This window comes from Alternaria hordeiaustralica (genome assembly GCF_023758085.1).
Source record: "Alternaria hordeiaustralica strain BMP 2776 chromosome Unknown scaffold_14, whole genome shotgun sequence".
Classification (NCBI taxonomy): Eukaryota; Fungi; Ascomycota; class Dothideomycetes; order Pleosporales; family Pleosporaceae; genus Alternaria; species Alternaria hordeiaustralica.
Window position 1 is genome coordinate 46,802 of NW_026056786.1, and position 24,881 is coordinate 71,682.

Consider the following 24,881-nt stretch of genomic DNA (forward strand, 5'->3'; position numbering starts at 1 on the left):
ATGGCTGACCGTGACATTCACGACGATCACGAGGAGCCTGCCAATGCGCGACACCACGCAGGACGTCACGAGATCTTAAAGCCGTTCATTCCCAGCAACGGTAATCTATACAAGCCCGATGGATGGCCTCTAGAGACCTTCGCGGAAAGAAGAACCCTTGCCGACCATGTCGTTCGAGAATATATAACCCTGCGCAAGCTCCGACCAAAGACTCATTCTAAAAGCCTTCTTGCTTCGCACGGGAAAGCACTCGATGGATTGGCGGCATATCTAGACGAGATCAAGAACATGGAGGCATCCGAACGATCCGTGGGAACCATGACGGAAGAGACGGATCAAGAGAAGGGGATGTCGCCGCTGCCCCATCTTCCTACTGAACCTGAACTACCCCCACGATCACAAAGCGTTACCTCACCGCTAGACGAACTCGAATCTCCACGCATCCAGGCTTCCGGTCACATCGTCAAGCCCCCCAGCGCCTCAAACAAGAGTTTCTCCGCCCCTCCAAGTTCTATTGTGAGGGTCTCAAATTCCAATGCCAAGACCGGTCAGGCACAGTCAGGCAATGCATGCGCAGGACAGGCGAAGAAGCGATCGAGTGGCCGCAGCTTGAAACGTGTGTTGAAGGGTGCGATAAAAAAGCTTGGACTCCGCCGTGATGCAAGCAGGTAGACTATGAAGACGGCGTGGAAGCCTCGCTTAGGAGGATTGATCGAGGAGGACCACGAGGGTTGATTCTGTACTTAGCAGCACGTACAAGTAGAGCCGATATACCAGACAGACCTCGTGTTACTTGCTGCCTCCTCTGTCAATTGTTTGGAAAAGGAGTAGGATGTCCAACAATGTTGATCCCAACTTTGAATGTATCCGGCAACGGACGTAGGAAGTGGCGTAGTTCTGCTAATTAAATGAGGAAAGTAGCTGCACGACTTGTGGTAGCCCTTGAATCCGCCGCTGACGCATAGCGTGGTGGGAATGCTAGTCGCGGCTGCCATAAAAGATGTTTTTGTAGATGTGACTACATCCTCACGATCTGCACTCTCAGAACGGCGACGCCTTCCATGCTAGCCCAGCCTATACAAACTGCAGTATGCCGTACAAAGTACGGCGTCGAGAACCATAATTGTCCAGCTCCAGCCCAGCCCCTGAGATTAGCGAAAGGATGCGCTGACTCGTCGCGAACCACGTCGGCGGGACGCGTGACCCTGGGTCGGCAATACAGGCCTGGAGGTGTCTGTCGCAGACGTGTCTTGTGTGACGGTCTCGCGCCGAAAACACGGCGACTTTGTTTCGCAGCACGATAATATCCGTCCCGGGGATGCAGGGTGGCTGTTGGGCAAAAAGAAAAGCTGCAGGTACGGCGAGCGTGGTTGCGCGGAACAGAGACGTGGTCCTGGTCCCATGGTGCGACGACTCCACCTTGACTGGCCACACTTTGGTAGACAAGTACTAGACATGTACTGTAATACGACAATGTAGAGCGGCTTTACGCCGGCGTGGCACAAAGCCTGTCTTAGACTCTCTTGCTGTGGAGGGCGAGAAGCCACTTGGGACTACGGGCAAAGCAGCTAGGCCAGGGCACATTGCAGGAGACTACCGTCCAGGATCGCCGCTGGGATGTCTCTCACAAGCCGTGACAACCCCGATTCTGGTCTGATACTCTTTTGCTCGCCCAATCTCCCATCTGCCGTTTGCCCGTGCTTTTGCCCGTTCTCTTGTTGCTTGAGTGTCGAATTCATGATAGCAATACCGTAACTTTGTGGTAGTAGTAGCGTGGAGCGCTGTTCTTTTCTTCGTGCGCAGCGCATATTACTCTGCCTAATCGATATCCCCGTTTCCCGACGTGCATGCTCGACCTCCTGCGCCATGCATCGACACGCCCTGTCCGAGACGACTGGCATGGCGGGAATGGCCTCGTCGCGCTCGTCGCGGAGCCACAGCTTCAGCAGCGACAAGACGCCCTCGCTGGCCAGCTCCGTCACCTTCCAGATGCCCACGACGGTGCGGCCTGCGCCGGCCTACATTGCGGCATCTGTCGCCTCGCAGACGGTGACAGACCACCACAATGCCCAGCTGCGCGACCAGGACGCCGACACAGACGAGCTGCAGAACGCCATCTTCTCGGAACAGGCATTGGCCCTCCTCAATGCCTTCCTCGACCACCTGCTCTTCGCGTTCCTCTCTAGTGCGCGCTCGCCCGCCCTGACGGCCATCCGCCCCGCCGTGTCCGACGTGCTCAAGCCGCGACTGGCCCGCGATGCCATTGAGGCGGCCGACGAGGAGCTGCAGGGGCTGCTGGCCGGCGAGGACGACGACGAGCTCTCCACAGCACATGCCCGGGCGGCCGAGCGGTGGGACGTGGAGAAGGTGTGGAAGCGCACCCGCCTGCGCATCATGGTCTACACCCGCCTGGGCGAGCTCGAGGACGAGGACGAGGAGCGCTATGTCCAGCAGGAGCGCGGCCTCAGCATGGACGACGACGAGGACGACGAGGCGGGGCTGGTCGCCTGGGCCTCTGCCATCTTCCTCACCTCGGTCATCGAGTACGTGGCCGAGCAATTACTACTCGTGGCTGGCTCAGCGGCCTTTTCGCGCATGGCAGCGCGGATGAAGAAACTCGCCCAGCAGAACGACGACCACGAGCAGCAGCTCATCGAGCGTCTGATCATCGAAGAGCCCGACGTGGAGAAGATTGCCCTCAACTCGGCGCTCGGCAGGCTCTGGCGGACATGGAGGAAACGCGTGCGCTCCCCCATCACGCCCATGTCCCCGCGAGGTGTCCAGCAAGCCCCAAGCTACTCGAGCCTCCACCACCGCAAAGCCAGTCGCGAGACCATCAACACCGTACACAGCGAGCATGAGCCCCTGCCTGAACACCCCCCTACCGAGACCGACATCGCCGCCAACATACCCCTCCCCATCGGCGACAACGACGTCAACGAGATCGAGGTGCCTGGCCTGGCGCTCACATACGAAGACGGGGCGGAGGGCTCAGGCATGCAGACGCCTGTCCAGCGTCCCCAGCGGCCGTCCAGTGTCCTCCTGCTGTCTTCACTGGTGGAGTCCTCCATCAAGAGCAACAGGCCCCGTCCCTTGTCAATGCCTCTGCGTCAGGCACCACAATTCACCATGCCCGCACAATATGAGGAAGAGGATACCCCCCTACAAGCAACAGAGGAGATCGCACAAGATACTGAGGATCAACACGATGAGTCGTCCGAGGAAGATGCCTCCATGGTGGCATTCGCAGCGGCCACTGGCATGGGCTTTCGAAGGAGCGCAGTTGGGCCGTCGCAAGAACCAGAGCGTCAACCCGAGAAGGTTGAGGAGACTGAGAAGGCTGAGCAGGCGGAAGAGACGCACGAGGCGACCGCTGAAAGCCCACCCCAGGTTATGCGGTCCAAGAGGATGTCAATCGAACGACCCGGCCCACCAGGACTGGTCCGCACATTCTCAACCCGCAGCTCGAGCCTCAAATCGCCTGTAGGAACACCCTTGGCAACACCGAAAGCCCCTGTCTTCTCTGAAGCGCGATCCTATCTCGACGACGAGCCATCAGACGACGAGCCAGAGCAGCATCGTGCCATTGGCGTCGCGCGAACATCGGACAGCGTTATACGGTCTGCGTCAAACTCCCCCAGCGATTCGCCTCATGAGCGGAGAAGGCCGGGCAGTGGAGGCTACGTTGAAGTGCCACCTCGCGACTTTACGCCGACCTCGCTCACGTACAGCAATACACCCTCGCCTGATAGCAAGCCCAATGTACCAGACCGTTCCGTGGCACGTAAAGAAGTCAACAGAAGGTCTTTCACTGGCGCCGAGTTGGTCCCAGGCCCCGCCGCATACGAAGGTCCCACCAGCGCACCGAGGAGACAGGATCTAGCTCGCTCAGCATCGCGTGGTTCGTCACTACCAGCGCTGCAGGAAGTTGAGAGCAACACTCCACAGCACAAAAAGAAGACGCCGTCGATTCACACGAGCCGTAGTGTGCGTACCTCGGACAGTCCCAGGCGAAGTCCTACTTCTGCGACTGACACATCCGAACGACGAGCGACGAACCGCCTATCTACAGACGACTCGGCTCGTTCTCCGCATGTGGCCGACAAATCATCTTCGGACAACTCTTCGCTGAAGCGCGGTACATCGACCTCGTCCTCTCTTCGGAAGCAGGGCGCTTATCCAGTCGTCTCAAGCGGACGGGAGTCCATTGGAAGCCACCGCTCCCGTGGATTGAGCGGTCGCATGTCTGAAGAAGACCGCGCCCGCGAATTCGACTCTTTGGTCAAAGGACAGGATACGGTAAAGTTTACATTAACCCCCGAAAGCGTGCGAACTGCTGATGTAAGTCGTGCTTGCTTCCCTGGATCACATGTGCTAATGATCTATAGAAGGAATCCCCCGTCGTGAAGAAGGCGGAACTACGAAGGCCCTCCGCATCTTCCGTAACTGTGTATCCCCGCGTCAATGCCGAAGACAAGTCGTTTGGCACTGCGAACCTGCCCAATACTACAGCACCGAGAGCCAAGGGACCTACTGCCGCCAATCACAAGCCTTCTCCCAGTCGAAAGGTGGTCACCAGGCCGCTTGCAAGAGATCCGAAGATCGAATCTGAGTCCATGCGTGACTTTGCTGACTTTATTCGGTCGACTGGTCCTTCTCCTGGACAAGAAAAGCCCGTGCAGCCCTTTGTCAACATCAGTGGGAATGGCCAAAAGTCCGGCAACCAGTCGACATCGTCTCTCGGACGTAAAATGTCCATGTCAAAGCAATCCAGCAGCGCCAACGGATCAGCTACGCGTGCACGCCCGAACATGGAGCCGCGCAGTCCCGCAGGCCTCAGCACCGGCAACGGCGACCTCATCGACTTCATCCGCCAAGGACCCCCCGACGCAAACCACGGCCAACCCAGAATCCCGCGAAACGTAGCGCCCTTCCGCACAACCGTCGATTCCGACCAGTTCGAGACAATGCTCGGTGGCCACGGCAACGTCGAATCAGCATATGGCTCCGCATCCTCAACCCTAGAATCAAAGGACAGCACGCAAACAATCAACTCCCGCACCGGCCTAATCCCTTCCCCCAGCGTCGTCCAGCCCGCCTATTCCAACCAACCCCAACAACTCACCGGCAGCATGTCCGGCCCCGATGAACCGCACATCACGCGCACGCGCCGCCGTGTCAAAGATCCCTACGCCATCGACCTGTCAGACGAAGACGAAGACGACGAGGATGAAGATGAGGACCAGTTGACGGCTCTTCCGACGCCGACGAATCAACACCCGCCCCAGGTGCAGGTGCAAAGACACCAAGCACCGGAAACTAAGCGACCGCAAGCGCCCCGTCAAGAGAGTCTGATGGATTTCTTAAATGGGATGGAGCCCCCGAGTACTAGTAAACCCCAGCCTTTTATGCTGAGTGAGGAGACGATTGCTGCTGCGCGTGCGCGTGCGGCCGCTTCGAGTAATCCATCGTTGTCATCTGCCACATCCACTCCTCGCAATAACTACGGTAACGCCAACAATCATAATAACAGCACTCCCGCCTTTGGTTCCATCAGCTCCTCCAACAACTCCAACTCCCACAACAAATCCAGACTCCAAGCCCGCGCCCCTGCCGTCGCTGATAATATCCGCGGCGGCGGCGGTGGTGGTGGTGGTGGTGGAGGAGGTTTTGGTGGAGGTGGCTCAAGAACAGCAACGAGCGACCTCGCCGACTTTTTGAAAAATAGCGGACCCCCGGAGATGCCGGAGCCTCGGCAGCAGGGAAGGAAGGAGGAGGGCAGGGAGGAGAAGAAGAGTAAGAGGTTTTGGAGGAGGGGGAAGACTTATGGGGATTTGCCTTAGGTTTGAGAGAGAGGGATTGGGGAGGGGGAGGGATGGGGAAGGAGGGGTGAGGGATGAGGGAGTGGTTTGTGACTTTTTTATTTCTTGGATACCCGGGTTTTGGATGGTGTTGGTTTTTGGTTTGGGAGTGGAGGGTGTTGGATGTAGATGTGTGTATTTGTTGGCCTGGCCCGCTCATATTGACTTGTAATGAATCATGGTTTTTATTTATGGAATGATATTGTTTCTTTCTCTCGTTACCAAAGTTCAAGTAAAGGAAGGCAGGTAGGTAGTTGGATGTAGGAGTATTCTATTGTTTGAAGATGATTCGACGATGCTCAACGATGCTTAACGATGCTCAACTCCAAAACGGACTCATACTTTCCTCTTGGTTTGATGTGCGTTGTTGTCCTGACGCCGATGCCGATGCCGCAGTCGTCCCAGCGGTGTTTGGCACACTTGTTCTCTTGTCAGCCACTCCTTTTTCCACAAAAGACAAAGTGTGAGGTAAAGGGAAGAATAACATACGTAACCTCTCTCAACCTCGCATCCGTAGCCGCCGTACCTGGTGTCCGACTATACAAATCTACGACGTAGCCTACGATTTGGATTTCTTTTCGCACGTAGGGACTAGCTTTGAGAGTCTGGATATCGGTTCTGATAGCGACTTCGGGAGCGGATGTGAGGTGTGCACAACCTACGTAAGGAGGAATGCATTAGTCCGTGGCTCTCTTCCACTGCTTCTCTCGGTCGTTCAAGTTGGAGTGAACATACCGGCATGCCCCATCGCAATGATCAGTCCCAGCTTCGAAGATTGGTCAGCCCAATAGATGCCGTTGACAACGTCCTGCGTTACGCGGCCGCCGGAAGTGGTGGCGATTGTGGCGTGCGTGGTGTTGAAGTGATGGGAGGGGGCGAGGAGGGGAGAGGTGGTGCAGTCGGTGCAGCAGACTGGGGGGGTTTTGTTAGAGGGGAGTCGGGGATGTTTGGGTGGGGGTTATCAGGAGGTGGAGGTAAAGGGGAAGGGGAAAGAGATGAAGATAGAGATAGAGATGGAGAAGTAATGGTGTGACTTACTGATGAAAAGACCGCCGGATGTTGACATGGTCGAGAAGTATATCTAGGTAGAGAAGAATTGGGTATTGATATTGGTGAAGTAGCGTGGAGTAGAACAGCTCCTGATACTCGATATCCTTTCGATGATCGTTGTCGAACTTGACACTGATACCTCCCGTCAACACTCCTCCTCCTTCTTATACCATCTCCCACCTTCCCACACCAACATCCACACGCCCCTCCAGCCCAACCAAACCTATCCATCCCATTCATCCTAACTTCCTTCACCCATTCTGCCCACGTAATCAGCACATAACCACAACAAACCGCCACTCCCTCTCTTCCTCTCACCCTCTCTCACCATCTACAGCTGACCAAGCAATACATCTTACCTTGCCTCTTCCCTCCTTTTCTTCGCCTCCCACTCGGTGAGAACGATTGATGTTGATTACACATACCTTACTCTTACTTTCCCCCCATATCGACCCCATACCGACAAGAGAGAGGAAAAAGAAAAGGAAAGGCCAAGATGGCTTGCATACACGCATGCGCGTTCTAGACGTCCCGCACGTTGGCGCCAATGTAGGTATCTACAGACTGGAGACATGTGTGGTATGTTAAACTAGTATGCTTAGTTCCTTTTTTTGGAATAAGCGGCTTGTCCACGCGAGAAAACCGGTGGTCGATGCAGTAGTCACAAGCATCCTCAGCAGGAATGGACAGATGAACGAACGGATGTATCAACGCCTTAACTCTCCGCTACGTTTAGCAAGCAACTCAAATACATACTCAGTAACGCATGCGTAATAACGCCATACCACCTTCCACTCTCCTCTCAACATCTCCATCCCAAGTCCTCTCGGCCCCGAACTCGGATATCGCATCGCAAAATGCGCCCGTACGAAGCAGACCAGACCTGCATGAAGCCACCGACCCTTACCAACCCCTACCAAACCTTACCAAGCCCTACCCTGCCCATCTCCCATTGGCCCACCCTCCCTCACATTTCCACACATATACCCAATCCCGCCTAGTCAGGCACAGATGTATTTGTGTAAACTCGCATTCCATTACAAAGCCCACTGCAAAACTTATGGCGTCATACGCATCCCTTTACGCCATAATGACGCTTTCCCCGAAGAGGAAAAGCGTAGAGGGGCGGTATGCATGCAGGACACGGAAACGGGCTAGTGGGGTAAGCTGACGGGTTGATGAATAACGCGGAATTTGCTGTGACGTGTGTGTTGGATATCATGGTAATGTGTGTGTTCGGGGGAGGGGGAGGTGGCTCGGACGAGGTGCGCGATGTAGATGCAGACGCTGGAATGGGGGTTTAGGAAGATTTGAGTACGTGTTTTGGAAGAGGGAGTGCGGCATCGTGGTTAGTCAAGTCTCGGCATTAATGCAGTATCACCTAGGTATAGACAGGCGAGGGAATTTGGGTTCAGAGAGATGCAGCGGCAACCAAGCCCCTCGCATCAGCACGGCCATAACATCCCCATCTTCAGCATGTTGACAAAGAACAACAACATTCGCGTGGTTATGTCGATTCGAGTGCATTAGCGGGGGGAATGAATACAAGGCAAGCAGCAAGGGTCTATTCGTTGGCGATGCTCTGCCCCACCTACGTGGCTGTGGCTTGCAGTATGCAGCTGATCGAACGGATCTCCGCCGCTATTTCACGCATGCATACGGCGAGTTTGTGGTGTTTTGGTGGTTGTAGTTGATGACTTTGCAGTGACAAATATGAGGGAGAGCATGGGGATGGGAAGGAAAAAGGAATGGGAGTGTGGTATTGATTGTGGTGTTGATTATGGTGGTTTGTAATTACTGATCAAGGCTATGGGGGATGTAATGGATGATGGTGTTGTCTCTGATCTCTTGTTGAAGTGATTCCTGAACTATCCATCGCTGGGGTGGATAAACAATGTCCTTATAGCTTCGCTGCGGGGTCTTGTGAAGGTTATGCAGCGACTTGTCGGGCGGATGAAGGCTTCGGTTGCTGATTACAATGAGGCATGTCTGCGACCCGTTGGATACACAACTTCAAACTGGAGGATAGAATGTCGTTCGTCATCTCGACCCGTCAAACGAAAACTTCTCGACAACCTTCATGGCAGCGTTTTATACTGCGGCGGCAGTGATCGCTCGCTCCCGTCTGCTGACAGAATCCGAAGCGGTATAGCGATAGTCGTAGAAGATACCTCCGACTTGGGCTGATAGGGCGGCGGCGCTTCTCCATGCTCGTCCAGTCCCTCAGTTGGGCGAAGCAGAACAGAGTTAGTGGCCCTGTATCGTCCGTGCAGCAACCTCCGTGTACCAGGCCAGGCTTCGGCGTCTCTCGCTGGTGCTTGTTGCCCGTTCTGACGCCGGACCGTCAGATGACGGACTTTGCGGCGGCGTATGAGCCATGCTGCGACGAGGATGAGTCCCGCGAGCATGCCGAGGAGGAGGTAAAAGTACTTGTAGAAACTAGTGTTATTGCGTTCTTCTGGGGAGAGTTCGGCGTCGTCGTCGTTGCCGCGGCGAAAGATGCTTGGTTCATTCGCCGAAGGCGTCTCTGCGAGAAGACTGAGGTAGACCATTGCGTGGTTGAACTACAGTGAGTGTAGTGTGGGTATTGAGTGGAAATAGCGAAGCATTCGTAAGGGTGCCCCAGTGAATGATTCGTACGAGGGGCGAAGGTAGTGATTAGGGCATGGGCGAGAGGTTAGTGAAGAATGGGCTGTTCGCGGTTGTATCGCCTGCATTGCCCACATCGTTTGCTACTTCTTCAAGTAGCTGGTGAAGGAGGCGCGAAGGAGCCATCTTTGTGTGGCATCTCATGCCAGGAAGAAATTGAACAGGTCTGCAGCCTTCATCATGATAAAGCTGAACGACCTGAAGCGTAGAACGACGTTGGAGTATCGATCTTGCGTGTCTTTATCATTGCAAGGCGAGAGTGTGGAAGTGATGCAGCGGAGGCCTCGGAATGGCGTGCTGGGGCTTGCAGATGATGGCGCCAAGCAATCGCGTCAGACGCGCTCGCACCCTGTTGTCCAGTCTTCTACTTAGCCCACCATCACCCCGCAACCTCGCATCCACTCTCCAACATGGTCAAAGCTATCAGAGGTATGTCTCACCTCTCCCGCCGGTTTTTACGATACTGACTTCCCAGGCACGCTCGTCAAGTGCGACGCTTCCATCAAAGCCATGCTGGTGGACATCGACAGCAAGAACAACAACGAGTACATCATCGAGGAGCTCGACGAGGAGCACATTCTGGTCAAGGAAACGAGGATCAATGAGCTCAAGGCCCGTTTGAATCAGGTAGGCGTCGTATTGAGATAGTAAGGTCACTACTGACAGGCACAGATGATGAGAGAACGCTTGAAGGAACCAGAGAGTTCGGACTCTGAGTAGACGTCTGGCTTATGGCTCAATCTTATTACGATAAACCTTATTCCCGCCTCTCTTCCCCGCTCCCAACCGCTCGACCGTCGTCCACTCGATCCTTACATGGCCGCCTTTTGCGCCGCGCTCTCCTGGGAGCCTACCCACTTCGGCCTGTGGTCGACGTACAACTCGGCGTTCATCGTCATGTTGTCGAGGATCTTGGTGTCGTCAAGAGTTCCGACCTTGATGATGCGCTTGCCGGCAAAGGTGTCACCCTGGCGCCACATGGTCGAACCACAGTCACCGCTGCACGATGTCAGAACGAGACTCGCTATACCGTAGCGAATACATACCAGAACATGGAAGTAACATCGTTTCCACTGTCGCCCTTGACCGTGTGTGCCTTTGGCGTACCCTTGGTAACCTTGAAGCCCTCGTCCGAGTAGACGGCGTTGGTTGAGTAGGCGGATCCGGTGATCTTGCGGCAGTCAAGGCAGTGGCAGAGGATCTGGACACTCCATTAGCAACAGCAGGAGAATTGTTAGGACACCACGCACGTTGCCTCCGCTCTCGCCCTGCACCTCGTAACGGACGTTACCGCAAAAGCATCCTCCGGCAGGCATCTTGATAAGTTGGTAGGGTGGAAAGTTGGTTGGTGGAGTTGTTTAGGCTGTGAAGGTTGAAAGAGCAAGTGTCGTGTTGGACTGCCTTCACCTCGGGATTTATACTCGAGTTCCTACCCCGCTGTATCGATCGTCAACTTGGACAAGAAGCGCCCTACGCATTCAAGTTCCCCACCACTGGCCTAGCGCCGAGGCCTGATTCGGTTCACTTTGCGAGGGTCTGCCGCCGACGCATGACGGGTAGAGGGAAGCCGTCCGCTTATGCTGCTTAGGGTTGAGGGGCATGTTTGCTGTCATTGGCAGTTCTAGGTCTGGCCATAGTTCTGGTCGGGTTATGATACTTTGCTTGGACGAGGGGCAATTCCAAATCAAACACTCTCACACCCATGCGGACCGATTGACAATTAGAATGTTTGCTTGAGCCGACGATGCCGACTATGCCGCACGGCTGTGGCGTGAACCAGTGCTTACTGAGACCAATGTACCTTGCTTTACTATTTATTCGAGAAGAATACACTGCGCATGTGTGTAAGCCACAGTTGAACAGCTATGACGTTGCCAGACGGTTTGCGGAGCGGGGTTTTCCCAAAGCGGTTACGGCTAGTCAAAGCACGTGAATTCGAGTCAATTTGGCGTTTGCGCGCAGCCCGACCTCTACCTGTGCACCCAGTGAACACTATGCGATGGACGACCTCGCGTTTTGATCAACCCGGGTCGTTGATCGCCTCTACTCCATCTACAACTGCCCCATCGACATGGCCGGCAACGCACCCAATGTCTGGACGCAGATGAACTATGTCCCTCCTCGCGGCCAATGCAACCACAAGCCGTCTCTGCTCGCCGCCAAATGCCCGTGTTTGCGCTTCATGTTGCATCCGCTGAAAGTAGGCCTGGATGCCCCACGCCGGCGGTATACTAGCTAATCGACTTCAGTCGTCATCCTCATACGAATGCGACGGCTGCGGCCACCACGCCTCCTTCCACACCATGGAGAACAAGACCGAAGACGAGATAAGGAAGCGCTGGGAGATCGAGGCGAAGGAGCGCAACGAACAAGGAGCGCAGCAGCCGCGGCCCAAGAAACGGGTCAGGGCGATTGAGTACAACAATGAGGAAGGGGTCGAGGATATCTTCAATGAGCTCTTGCTGCAAGAAGCTAGGACTAAGAAGGCTGCACCGAAGAAGAAGACGGGGAGGGCTGCGGGGACTAGGGCAAAGGGAAAGATTAGTGAGATTCTCGACGACGATGTGGTGGAGTTGGACTGAGTTGGAACACTCGAGATGGAGCTGGTGATGAGCTGGCGTTTTGGTTATTGGGCTTAGGTCAGGCGTCGCGTTATGATACCCCGCGCATATATTCGTGCTTTACACATGGAAACATATTCAGTACTTTTGCCGCATGCATTTCTAGAGTTGGGGGTAGTCGGCCTGCCCTGCTTGGGACGCCAAGGCCAATCAACCGCGAGCGTACCTTGGGCGCAACACCTTTCCTCCTCGCTTCATGAATATGCGCGCAACATGATATCGTAACACCCACCCCTCACTCAACTGCATAATTAATCCACGCAGTGCCTTGCGCACTCTCCACGCCCATCATGGCCACGCCAACGCCCAAAGACAAAGAAACGCCCTCGCGACACCTCAATGCCTTCTCCTCGCCCGCCCCACGCAGCGTCCCTCCCTCCGGCAATATCAACATGATGTCGTACGACTCGCCCGCGGTGCTCAACATGCTCAACGACGTCGCGAGTTCGGGCATGGGAGGGGTGGGCATGGGCATCACCATGAGCGGGCTGGGCATGTCCAGCTTGGGCATGAGCGCAAGTGCCATGGGACGCGCCGACGAAGCTGAGCGAAGCCGCAGACTGCGCGAAATCATAGACATCATCGGCAAGAAGCCCGGACGCGTCAGCGAGCAGGGACTGCTGGCCCTCTGCAAGAAGATGGACATAGCGTGCGAGAAGCACATGGACGAGGCAGGCACCTGGAGTCTCTTGATCGGAGACGAGGCCCTGTGCGACGTCACCTTCAAGAACGACGAGATTGTCAGCGTCAATCTCCAGACCGGCCTGGACGAATCGAGAGCCGACCTCAACTTCGGCGCAACGGGCTCGGAGATTCTCGTGCGCAGCTTGAAACCTCTGCCCGGCCAGAGCAAGCTGAACGTCACGCTTGAGCGCTTTTCCGAGAGCTTGGAGAAGCTGCTGACGCTCGACAAGCTGGGCTCACCGCAGAACGGCGGGGTCAGCTGCTACAATGCGATCGCGGGAGTCTACACGAGCCTTCGGAAATTGTTTGAGCATGAGAAGAAGACGGAGCTCGCAAATAGGAAGCCGGACGAGCGGTTCAGGACATACAGGGCCGAGCGCGAAGTGCTGTGCAAGAAGAGCGGACGACCCAGGCTCAACGGCGGATCGTGTCTGGGTCTGAGTTTGGAATACTGGATGGATGGACGCTTGCAGCTAGATGGGCCGACCGAGTCTGCCTCGTACCCGGAAGACCATCGGTGGAGTCGAAACAAGATGTACTCACTGACTATCGAATGCGAATCTTCGCCGTCCACCCTCTACACGCCCATCCGCATCTCCGACGACTGGATCAGCGACGCGGTGGAGAAGTCAGCCGACGCAGATGCAAATGTCTCCCTAGACAATATGCTAATGAACGCATCTTCGATAGACTGGCTCGACCCCAAGCCGACCTACCTCGAACCTCCCGAGCAGACCGACGATGCCATGAACCTCGACTCGGCAGCTGGACGCCTCCCAAACGTACGCTTCGTCGCCAAGTTCAACCCCCCTCTCGTCGTACCGCTCGCTGTGCACATGCAGCTATACCAGATCGTTGGCATTGAGCCTCGCACCGACGACTTCCGTCCTACCACATTTGCAGGCCTAGCTCTGAGGCCGGGCGAGGTAGATCCAGGCATGTCCAACACAACAGGCGATCGCACCCACGAGATACGCAGCTCCCGCAAGGTGCTGGTGCTGGAGCAAGACGCATCGGGAAACGACTTGGACAGACGACACGACATGAGTCTCTACATACCCAAGCTAGAATACAGCCGCACGCTAGAAAGCCTGCCCTTCAGCCATCCAAAGCAACTGGTTGAGATGCTACCTGTGCTAAGACAATACGCGCATGTCACATCGCTCATACGAGACTGCTTCTACCTCGCACCCGAAAAGCCCATTCCGACCCACAAGCTCGGCCAGCATCCCACACCGACAGCTGCACCGCAGACGTCCGCGCAGGGCGATCTACCTCGCCTTCAACTCGACGTTACTCTAAGCTATAACCCGCCTACACCACGCTTTACACTGCACGTCCCCCACCCCGAAGCCGTAACATCTTCCCCCGACGTAGCAGACCTCATATCTAATCTCCTCTCCTCCACCTCCACCCCCATCTCCACACCAATAACATACAACGCGCCCCTCGCCGTCACAATCGACATCCACCCCAACGGCGAGCTAGTCGTCGTCGAGCAAAACATCCACGCCAGCCAAGCTTCTTCCAGTGACGAAACACAGTTTCAAGCAGAGCAACTAGACCGGAAAGCGAAGACGCTGGCTAGGGTACTAGACGCAGCGGATGATCTGGGTGTCTGGGCTGAGTGGTTGAGGAAAGAGGCGCTGAGGAGTAAAAAGAAGGATTAGGCGGACTTTCTGCGTGGACCGGAGGTATATCAGAGTGAGGAGGAGATGGAAGGGTGGCGGGAGTGGGCGAGAAGCAATGGCTGGGATGGGGAGAGGTGGAATGCAGGAGGGGATGGGGGGATGGGTGGGGATGGTCGGATGGGATGGAATTTGAGGTTGGGTGGTCCGGTGGCATGGGCCTGGAGCACGTCTTACGCTGGACAGATGCGATACTTTTGAGAGGGGGCCTAAGGTATGCGACTTCAGATGCATAGGCTGTCAATGGGAATGGGAATGGTGTTATTAGAATATCCTTTCTAACTGAACTACAACCAATGTAGACGTGCTGCGCTCCACTGCAGAGTACAGCTTGTTAGTTTCCATTCAAATTTTCTTGCATACTATTAACGTCTTTGACAACCCGGGTGGGTAGGGTACGCGGAGGGGAGGAGGAGGGGTGGTGGTAGATGTTTTGCACGTCTTGCACATCTTGCAGTTCTCTTACACAACATGTTCCCCGTCTCAAACAACATACCATCAGTTATCCTATTTAAAGACCTAGAGTTTAGACTTACCCCCTGGGTGGGTGGGGGAGGAGGAGGGGAGGAGGAGGGGTAGTGGTGGACGTCTTGCACGTCTTGCACGTCTTGCACGTCTGCCATACGTTTTACTCCATGGATTCCCCGTCTCAAACACCATACCTTCAGTTATCCTTCAATCTCAAAGACCTAGAGTTTGGACTCATCCCTCTTCCCCTCTCCTTCCTTTTTCCTCTCCAGCCTAAACACCTTCCCCGGGTTCAAAATGCCTCGCGGATCCAGCGCCCTTTTAATCCCCCTCATCACCTCCACGCCCTCACTCCCTACTTCCTCCTCCAGCGCATCCCTCAACTTCATCCCTACACCGTGCTCGCCCGTTACCGTCCCCTCCAAGCTAAGCGCCAACCGAGCGATGTCGTTGATTACGCGAATTGCGGCGGAGTAGTGCGAGTGCGGGCAGATGATGCTGGAGTGCACGTTGCCTGAATGTAGGTGTATTAAGTTAGTGTATGTTTTATATGTGGTTTGTGTAGTGATATGTCTTACCGTCCCCGATGTGGCCGACGTTGGCACAGAACCAATCCGCTTGATTCGCAGCGGAAGCTTTGGCAATGAGCTCCTGCGTCCCAGCAACAAGCCTCGACAGATTCGAAATAGGAACCGCGCAATCGCTGTGTAAGAAGAGATCAGTGGGTTCGTTCTTCATGGCGAGCAGGGCTGTGCCCATGCATTTCCTCGCTCCCCAAATAACATCCATCTCGTCCTGTTGATGGGTAATCTCAACGGTAGATGCGCCATGTGTCTTACACAACTCCTGCATTATGGATATCTGATCCAGAACAATCCGCACCGACGGCCCCGCAATTTTGAAAAACAGCGTCGGCACCTCCTCAAACCTACGAGCAGGCGCAAGCCCAGACACATTAACACACGTCATCTGCGGCCCATCCGCCAACTCCAGTGCTTCAAGCCGATGCCCTAGTTTCTGCAGACTCACAACAACATCCACACCCTCTTGAAACGTCTTGAACGTGGCTAGTCCGACATGCAAATTCCGCGGTATCGGCGCAAGACGCAACACAGCTTCTGTGACAAGCGCAAGTGTGCCTTCAGACCCGATGACCAAATGTGTGAGATCGTATCCCGCAGATGTTTTCCGCGGTCTGTGATGTGTTTTTATGATGGTGCCGGAGGCGAGGACAAGGGTTAGGGAGATGACGTTTGAGGCCATGGTGCCGTAGGCGTAGGCGTTTGTTCCGGAGCAGGACATTGATATCTGGTGGATTGCTTTCTGTCAGCATAAATACGTACCACACCCGGCACCATCTCGTTTGCTACGACGGATGGAGGGAGACGTACCATCCCCCCCACCCTCGCCCCCGGTGCAGGATCAACAGGGAAAAACAACCCTTTCTCCTCCAACCTCTCATTCAATTCCACCCACCCCAAGCCTGGCTGCACAACAACATCCATATCATCCTCATTTACCTTCAAAATCCCCCTCATCTTCTCAAAACTCACACATACCCCTCCTTCACTATTTCCTAGCGCTTGGCCGAAACTCTTGCCGCCGGAAAAGGGCGTCACGGCTATGCGGCGCTCGTTGCATGCTTTTAGCACGATGGATGTTTCTGCGGTGGTTTGCGGGAGGAAGACTATTAGAGGTGTGTGGGCTGGGGGCGCGGGGGACCAGGGCGTGTTGGATTTGCTGGTGCGGGTGGAGAGGTCGAGGGTGTGGGGGATGTTGTGGGGGGTGAGGGAGGAGAGGAGGGAGTGGATGTTGGGGGCGGAATGGTCGTATGTGTGTGGTGGCATGATGACAACAGCGGCGGAGTAGGGGTTGGGCAGGGCTTAGTGAGAATAGGTTATGTTCCTAGTACCATATGTTACTATCCAGGTGTTGAGAATAGAAAGGAGCATGTTGAGATGTGGACGCGGTTGCCGAGGCGAAGCTATGTCTTCGGAACCAGTTCCGCGGGTAACGAGTATCTGCATAGCAGCTGTCAGGACGAACATGGCAAACCTCATGACAGCGACGGCAAGGTCGAGCAGGCCCTCTACAACGCGTAGGAGCCTGAAGACACCTCGCTGTGATCTACACCCGTGCTAAACTTTCCTAATCGGGTAACACGGTATTATGTAGGTTTGCCGCGCTTTTGAGGCTTGCAGAGAGGTTTCGATTCTGTTCACAACGTAACAACATCCTGTCATTACAACCTCGCAGTATCCTTCGGGTCGCCAGTAGCGCCAGCCGTCTTCAGCGCATTCCACAGTCTCAAGCCTTCCTCCAGTCGAATGTCTTCTTCGATAGCGACAGTTCCATCCTTCTTCAGCATTCTCAACTGCATTGCATGCTGCGTACCCCAATCCATCTCTTCGCCCCTCAAGAACCTGCTCAACGGTTCGTGAAACGTTATCAAGGCGATCTGCTTCTCCTCCTCAGTCAGCTCGCTTCCATTGCCCCAGAACCATATCGCCATGTCGGAGCCGTGGCTAGCACCGAAGTGCTTGGGCAACTCTTTGTCAACACACTGCGCCCGCCATTCGATGCGGTATCTGTGAATGAGATCTCCCGCCCCATGCTTCACCAACGCATTTACCATTCCGCGACGCAGTGCGTGTATCTGAACATCAGCGTAGATATGGCCGAAAGCCGCCTGCCAGCTCGAGTACTTTGACGGTAGTTTGCGATTGGGAAAGTAGTGCGACATCAACACCTTGCATGCCTCGCGAGGGTAATCAGCCTCAAGACGGTACAGCATATTGTCGAAGCCCGGTCTAGGTGGTCGCCAAAGACCGTAGACATGATGCTCGTCGCTACATTCGCCAATAATGAGCTTGACATTGCGCAGTTTCATGCGCTCCGCATAAACACCATTCGACAGCTCTTCGAGAAGCCCATGCCTTACAAACTCCCCATCAGTAACAGCGCGGAACTGATGCAGCTTGATCCCGTTACTCGCTTCCACAATCGCCCTCGGACTCAACTCACGAAGTCGTGCCAACTTCTCAGCCGGCGACTTCGCCAAATCAATACCCAACGCCCCCAATAGCTCGTCGAACTGGTCCTGCGCCTCTCCCAAACTCTTCGGTTGCATGCCCGGCCCATTCGACAGCATCAACGCCCTCTTAACAACCGCCTTCTCATCCGCGCAACCGAGATCGTACGACAGCTGATGGAACACCGAGTGCGAACCCGCCGAGTAACCCCCGACAGTAATATTCGCCGCGTTCCCACCAAAATAGCTAACATTCTCATACGTCCACTGCAAAGCCAGTCGCTGATCCCAGAAGCCAAGATTAACGCCAAAACCATCAGTAGCAGGACACGAGTCGATCAGCTCCTGCGATGCGAGAAACCCGAATACGTTTAGGCGGTACGCGGGAGCGACGACGACGCATTGAACGGGGGACTCAGCGAGTAGCGCACGGAGGTCGAGTCCGTTCGGGCTACCCCATTGCAGGAACCCGCCGTCTAGTACGCGTTAGTGTCGGATCTACCACGTGGTGCGAGAGTTTATATCCCGTGCCAATGTGCGCCAGCGAAGATCAGCCTCGAATGTTGTCTGCCGTGAAACGGCGATGGCCAAGCACTAAGAGGTTACGAGTGCGAGGAGGAAGAAATGATTACTTACGGATCCAGAATAGTACCGGCCAACCTCCCCGAGTCAGCTTTCAATTGGTTGAGGTCTCGCGTAGAGTCAGGGACATTACCTTCTGCTGGCGATGGCCCGGCTGGAATCCAGATGTTGGTTTGCAGGCAGTCTTCGTCCCAGGCGGGCTCGTCAAGGGTTTCCGTGTTGAAGCCGGGCTGCGGACATAGGCCACAGCCGCCTGTGTATCGTCCTGGGTTCGCTTTTGTGCCGTAGCGGTAGCATGGTGGGAGGGACCGTGGCTTTTGGAAGCGAAAGGGGCCGACGGGTGGGAGGGCGTATGGGACGCCGCCGAAATAGTGACACTGTGCTTGGCTGTCGCTGTTGAGGTACGTCAGGCCCTCAGCGAAGCCACGAAACTGAAGATCGCGACGATATGGTTTCGACGGCTTCGACATGTTGATGGAAGGTGATGTAGTGCAGATGAGGTTGCTGATCAACGCATGTACCTCGGCTACTGTAGATGCGAAACAGGGATCTGCAGCTCAGCCCCTGACGGTGATCATGATGACCATGGGAGCGGGAATACGTCCGTGAGTACGCAACGGTGCGGAAACGAATTCCCGGTATTGGGTAGCAGGATGGTTTGAAGATCATTAATTCATTATCATTACTATGTGCTTCTGTGTAGAGAAGCGTTTAAGCCCACTCAGTATGGTCGCGCGACGCTATACTCTTGTTGTCGGCTGTCACACTGACATGTGTGGTCTTCATGATCGCTCCCTCGGAGCCTTTTCGCTCATGGCTCGCCTCATCTGGCAGTATGCCGAGCTCACTGTCGTCGTCCGTCTCGTGCTTTGGCCTTGACGACTTCCCGCTGACCTGAGGCCCTGACACCTGGAGCGCATAGCTTTGCCTTGATCCCTTGCCTGATCCTCCTGTGAGACTGGTTGGAAGCACTTTGCGGAGACCGTTCTCGAATGTTTTGCGTAGCGGCGGCAGCGAGGCTGTGAAAGCGCCAACGAAAACTTCAGCGATGGCGAAAACGCTTAGGTTGACGGACGAGTAGGTTGGATCTGGCGATTCGTTCAAAGACTTCATCTCGTAGAGTTTCAGTGCGGATATAGTGGTTGTGCTTGAAAGTGTTAGTGACGAAATCGGGGTGTCAAGAGGGCTACCTACATGAGACCGCAGAGGAACACTGCGCGGACGCCCCAGATGGTTCGCTTGGGAAGTTGCACCCTCGCAATGTAGATGAGCGGGGCCATGGTGTAGAGCAGATCAGTCGCTATGTTGACTGCAGCACCCGAGTATCCGGAGATGACACGCGGCTTCGCGTCCCAGCAAGACCCAGGTTTCATTCCGGAGACGTCCCAATGCTTGGTGTATGGCGTGCACTCGCCGAACAGAATGACGGTAGGGAAGACGACGTTAACGCCGATATGGATCACAACGGAAAGCCATATGATGATCCGGAAAGTCCGCGAAAAGTCCAGCATGAAGATGTAGGCGCAAACACTCAGCTTGATCAAAGCCATTCCGTATAGGTTAAGCAGCTGACCCAGCCAGAGCATGTAGAGGTATGTCTCCATGTTTTGAGGTGTCAATATCGGATCCCAGACGTGCCTGCCGCCTCCAACTTCAGCCATCCTGTAACAGCATGCTGCACCTGCGACAGCTATGACCTGAAGCTGATTAGCAAATGCTTGAAACTCTTACTTGATCGCGACATACTTGTCCTGTCCATAGGAGATGATCAGTTAGTAGGAAGTAATTCCTATTCTTCCAGTTGATGCCCAAGCGGAGTATAACGAATATCGAGCTGAAGATGATCAAGGTGATGATGGGTATCTTGAGCGCATTGGAGCGGTCGTCCAAAGGAAGTCCCTCCGGTGTTGTGGGTACACCCATTGCAGATGGGAGGATGTAAAGAGGATGAGACACGGAAAGATAAAGATGCCCAATGAAATTGGATGACCGGAGACTTCTCCTCCAAATGAGCTCCTGCTGATCGCCTGAAATGCTATGCAGGCTGATGCAGCAACGGGCCGGGTGGACGTGCTGTTATATTTGCTCTGTTAACGTTCTGCAGATAGCCAGACATAAACGGCGGAGTGGCCGACCGATGTCAAACTCAGCCAATCCCGTAAGACGCAACGAAGCATGCAGGAGGCGGTTAAACCCTATTCCTACGACTGTGCGCCGAGGACTAGCGCACATCACCGTGGCAGGTCGTTAGTCAGGATGCGTTCATGCTCGGACATCGTGGTCCAGATCTCCACTGATCAGCTTGAAGGAGGCAGCCGAGCCGCAAGGCTCTGCAGATCAAACATATCTCCTCCTCCTCTCGCGCAAGCCCTGAAAGAGCCAGAAGCGCACGGTCGGGAGACCTTCCACAGCCACTCCCAATTTGTCTTCTGGAAACAAACCCAACCAAACTCTTGCATGCTGCTAACCCACAGCCCCGAGATTAGGTTCATCGTGAGTTATGAGCGGAGCCAGCAAGCACGACATCTGTCACTCGGTTAGCCGTCATGGCATGGGCTAAAAGGTTATGATGCGCGCCGTTGCACGAAGGTTTAGCTCAGGCGGGCGCCGATGCCAGGCCATCAGGCTCGAAACGGCCTTGTCAAGTAGTATGAGTAAACAGACAGCGAGGATCGAGTTTCCATCAGTTCGAGCGCATCAAATACCCCTTGCACTCTCCAGTGTGAGCAGCCGACGCGAAATCTCTGTGACGATGTCGTATTCAGTGAACGGGCCGAACGGGTGCGACAGCACCGGCTTGTCGCTCGCTCTTCGCTACCGCAATAATTCTAGTACAACGTGGGTGCCCGCAGCAGGAAAGGTTGACACGCGACGGTTGCTGAGCTCGTGAAGTTAGTGATGCCGCCAGGTTTGTGTCTTTGTGTGGCTAGTGTCAGATAGGAGCGCACTAGTCCCGATTGAGCCTCCTCCGGCCGCCACCTATAATCTAGACGATTGCAAACCTAAACACTCGTACGCCAAAGCATAATAATCGACCTAACGACGACCCGCAACAGCGCGACAGCAGGATGAGGACGATGGAGATTTTCACCAGTACGGCTCTTGCGACATGACAGCCGTGGCCCCTGCATTCCCGCGGTTGTACCATGGGCCGCCGCTTCGCTATCACCACACCGTCGGTCTCGCCCTTTGAACTATCGACTACTATGTGGTTCGCAGGACAAAGCGCTGCACCAGCCAGGGTAAAATCTCCTCATCAGCTCGCGTGGCGCACGTCATACGACGATTCACGTGGTTGTTACGGCGGGAGCTGATAGTTGACGCCACGTTAGCTGTACTTGCCAGATATCGATGACTGCAGCTCTAGGCTTGTCGATAGCCGGACAGATTGACAGGATCATTGGGCTTACCGTTTCTAGTCGACTACAGTTATACTTTTCAGCAAGGTTTGCGGATCTCTACGTTGTTCCCGCGCAGGATCGATCCAAGAACCCGGGCAACATGCTGCATTGAGCACTGCAGAGTCTGGTACCTTTGAGCGCCAGTTACTCCACGAGAAAAAGTCGTTACGCAACGCCCAGCGGGTAGTATAGAACTGCCATGGCATGCCGAAGCTCGTTTATTCGCAAGCGAAACACTTCAGTAGCTTCGCGTACTCAGGGGTGGCCCGTCCGTCAGCTACCTGACAAACGGATCAGCTCTGGTATAAACCTTCGACGATCCGTAATCTTAGCTCTTGACGCACCACTCACCCTTGCGCCATTCGTATGGTGCTCATACACTCCTTCTGTTCATAATTTCTAATATGTCTCTTCTTCTTGGGGGCATTTTCTATCTCGCGTCTTTCGTGCCGCGCGTATTGGACCCGTCCTCTCCGGGTAGCAGCAGCGGCGAGCCAGATGTTGGAGGGCAATCGTTCGACTACATCATCGTTGGGGGCGGATTGACAGGCCTGACAGTTGCCAACCGCCTCAGCGAAGATTCAAGCCGTTAGTAACCACATTCGGCGTTGACATATGGACCTAACATCCTTAGGTACTGTTCTTGTGATCGAAAATGGATATGTCGTCGACGATGTCACCACCCAAGTACCTAGCTTCGCCAACAGTGTCAACGCAAACCTCATGTACGACATCACGTCTGCATATGACACCAACACAGGCGGTACGCATCCTGTCTGGGTGGGTAACGTTGTTGGTGGTGGATCCGTAGTCAACGGTATGGCCTTTGACCGAGCATCTGCCGCCGACTACAATGCGTGGGAGCAACTTGGTAACAATGGCTGGAACTTCAACAGCCTCTTGTACTACTTCAAGAAGTCGACCACGTTCACGCCGCCAACAGCGAACAACGTCAAGAGCTTTGGCACCACGTATGACGCATCGTACTATGGCACCAACGGTCCGATACAAGCATCGTTCCCAAACTTCGAGTACGAAGACACAAAGACCATCTGGGCGGCATACAAGCAGTCAGGTGTGCCTTTGCCAAGAGAACATGCTTCGGGGAGGGCAGTGGGTGCTTTCTGGATACCTACAGCTCTGCGACCCAAGACCCAGACACGATCTCACGCGAAGAACGAGTACTACGACCCTGTCAAGACCCGCAGCAACCTCGTACTGGTCACTGGAAAGACTGTCAACGAGGTCCTCTTCGACAAGGGCCTCCTCACTGGATACACAGCCAATGGTGTCCAATTCAAATCGCGAACGGATGGCTCAGTCAAGCAAGTCTATGCAAAGCGCGAGGTCATCATGGCTGCGGGCTCAATCTTCACACCACAGATCCTTCAGCTCAGCGGTATTGGGCCGAGCGATGTCCTTAAAGCTGCAGGCATCAACGTGAAGAAGAACATGCCCGCTGTCGGCGCCAACATGCAAGACCACCCCAATGCCAACATGGTTTTCGACCTCAAGAACCTCGCCTTCCCCAACATCTACAGCGGCGCAGACCCCACTTATAACGCTACAGTATGGTCAGAGTACGAAACCAGCAGGAGCGGCCCCCTCACGCAGGCCCATGGCAGCAGCCTAGCCTTCCTCAGTCTGCAGACAGTTTGCGATAACTGGAACCAGATTGTGCAGACTGTCAAGTCACAGAACGTCCGTAGCTACCTTCCGTCGGTATACGACGACTCTTCTCTGCTACGCGGCTTCACAAAGCAACGCGACATCATCGCTGGTCTCCATAGTAGCGCCGATGCTGCTGTTGGCGAGTTCCCCATGGTACCCTTCGGTCTTGCCATCAGCTCGCTGCAACGTCCCCTCTCTCGCGGCACTGTCACCATCAACCCAAGCAACAAATACGGCAACCCCGTTGTCCAGTTCAACGCCCTCCAAAACCCCGTCGATCGCCAGATCATCGCCGGAATGGTCCGATGGACGCGCAAACACTGGGCGAATCCTGAGCTCAAGAAGTTCTCTCCTGTCGAGCTCACTCCCGGCACCCAAGCGCAGACGGACGATGAGATCATCAATGACCTTGTTCAGCAAAAGGCTCTCCAGGCTTCTTTCGCACACATGTCCGGTAGCTGCGCGATGATGCCGGAGTCGCTCGGTGGGTGCGTTGGTAGCGACCTCACCGTGCATGGTGTGAAAGGCCTGAGCATCGTGGACGCGAGTATCATCCCATTAATCCCCGCGACACACTTGCAAGCGACTATGTACGCTGTCGCAGAGAAGGGAGCTGATTTGATCAAAGCTCGTAACGCTTTCGACATTCTCAATCCCTTCGGTCTTCCTACTTTTAGGAGTTTCTTTCGCTGGTAGAAGTAAGCTGTAGTGTAAAACAAAATCACATACTTTCCTTGATGCCATCAAACTCCCCATGAGATTACTGCGCCCGTGATGTTACATGACCGCCTTCCTCGTCTACGTCACTTGTCGTTGTTCTAGTCCCCTGCATCCGATCGTCAACACGACCGAACTAGCTATGAACTGATAGTTCCCTCCAGAAGCGCATGCGCCAGAGATTCTCCATCTAGGCTCTAGTGCTTCGTGTGCACGGTCACCCCCGCACAGTTCGTTCGCTGCAATCAGGCTAAACACGGGAAGGGTGATCAGGCACGAAGCGGTAGATCTTGAACCGCATGCTTGGGAACAGTGAAATGATATGCATAACCCAACAAGAAAAGCTGTGAGAACAATCACAACTATACATACGCACTGAAAGGTGCCGAAATCCCAAGACCACGTCCGCAGTGCAAACCTAACAACCCCAACTCCCTTTCGCGTTCAACCCCATTTAG

At 54.8% G+C, this 24,881-nt stretch overlaps 8 protein-coding genes across 8 annotated transcripts; 6 read left to right on the plus strand and 2 right to left on the minus strand.

Annotated features, from left to right (window-relative positions):
* J4E84_006854 (uncharacterized protein) lies at nucleotides 1-672 on the plus strand (the record flags this gene model as incomplete). Its single annotated transcript, XM_049389441.1, has 1 exon — nucleotides 1-672. One exon carries the CDS (start codon nucleotides 1-3, stop codon nucleotides 670-672), a length of 672 nt encoding a protein of 223 aa, XP_049242634.1.
* A 1,194-nt stretch (nucleotides 673-1,866) lies between these two features.
* Nucleotides 1,867-5,843, plus strand: J4E84_006855 (uncharacterized protein; the record flags this gene model as incomplete). The annotated part of the gene is made up of 2 exons (XM_049389442.1): nucleotides 1,867-4,341; nucleotides 4,389-5,843. The coding sequence occupies 2 exons, from the start codon at nucleotides 1,867-1,869 to the stop codon at nucleotides 5,841-5,843; spliced, it is 3,930 nt and encodes a 1,309-aa protein (XP_049242635.1).
* A 4,127-nt stretch (nucleotides 5,844-9,970) lies between these two features.
* Nucleotides 9,971-10,280, plus strand: J4E84_006856 (uncharacterized protein; the record flags this gene model as incomplete). Its single annotated transcript, XM_049389443.1, has 3 exons — nucleotides 9,971-9,989; nucleotides 10,036-10,187; nucleotides 10,233-10,280. 3 exons carry the CDS (start codon nucleotides 9,971-9,973, stop codon nucleotides 10,278-10,280), a joined length of 219 nt encoding a protein of 72 aa, XP_049242636.1.
* A 92-nt stretch (nucleotides 10,281-10,372) lies between these two features.
* Nucleotides 10,373-10,876, minus strand: J4E84_006857 (uncharacterized protein; the record flags this gene model as incomplete). Its single annotated transcript, XM_049389444.1, has 3 exons — nucleotides 10,373-10,559; nucleotides 10,607-10,761; nucleotides 10,811-10,876. 3 exons carry the CDS (start codon nucleotides 10,874-10,876, stop codon nucleotides 10,373-10,375), a joined length of 408 nt encoding a protein of 135 aa, XP_049242637.1.
* A 755-nt stretch (nucleotides 10,877-11,631) lies between these two features.
* On the plus strand, nucleotides 11,632-12,142 carry J4E84_006858 (uncharacterized protein; the record flags this gene model as incomplete). Its single annotated transcript, XM_049389445.1, has 2 exons — nucleotides 11,632-11,760; nucleotides 11,810-12,142. The coding sequence occupies 2 exons, from the start codon at nucleotides 11,632-11,634 to the stop codon at nucleotides 12,140-12,142; spliced, it is 462 nt and encodes a 153-aa protein (XP_049242638.1).
* A 329-nt stretch (nucleotides 12,143-12,471) lies between these two features.
* On the plus strand, nucleotides 12,472-14,535 carry J4E84_006859 (uncharacterized protein; the record flags this gene model as incomplete). The annotated part of the gene is made up of 1 exon (XM_049389446.1): nucleotides 12,472-14,535. The coding sequence occupies one exon, from the start codon at nucleotides 12,472-12,474 to the stop codon at nucleotides 14,533-14,535; it is 2,064 nt and encodes a 687-aa protein (XP_049242639.1).
* Nucleotides 14,536-17,263: 2,728 nt separating this feature from the next.
* Nucleotides 17,264-20,557, minus strand: J4E84_006860 (uncharacterized protein; the record flags this gene model as incomplete). Its single annotated transcript, XM_049389447.1, has 6 exons — nucleotides 17,264-18,528; nucleotides 18,689-18,712; nucleotides 18,768-19,184; nucleotides 19,381-19,781; nucleotides 19,829-20,331; nucleotides 20,381-20,557. The coding sequence occupies 6 exons, from the start codon at nucleotides 20,555-20,557 to the stop codon at nucleotides 17,264-17,266; spliced, it is 2,787 nt and encodes a 928-aa protein (XP_049242640.1).
* A 1,882-nt stretch (nucleotides 20,558-22,439) lies between these two features.
* J4E84_006861 (uncharacterized protein) lies at nucleotides 22,440-24,402 on the plus strand (the record flags this gene model as incomplete). The annotated part of the gene is made up of 2 exons (XM_049389448.1): nucleotides 22,440-22,623; nucleotides 22,670-24,402. The coding sequence occupies 2 exons, from the start codon at nucleotides 22,440-22,442 to the stop codon at nucleotides 24,400-24,402; spliced, it is 1,917 nt and encodes a 638-aa protein (XP_049242641.1).
* Nucleotides 24,403-24,881: the final 479 nt, after the last annotated feature.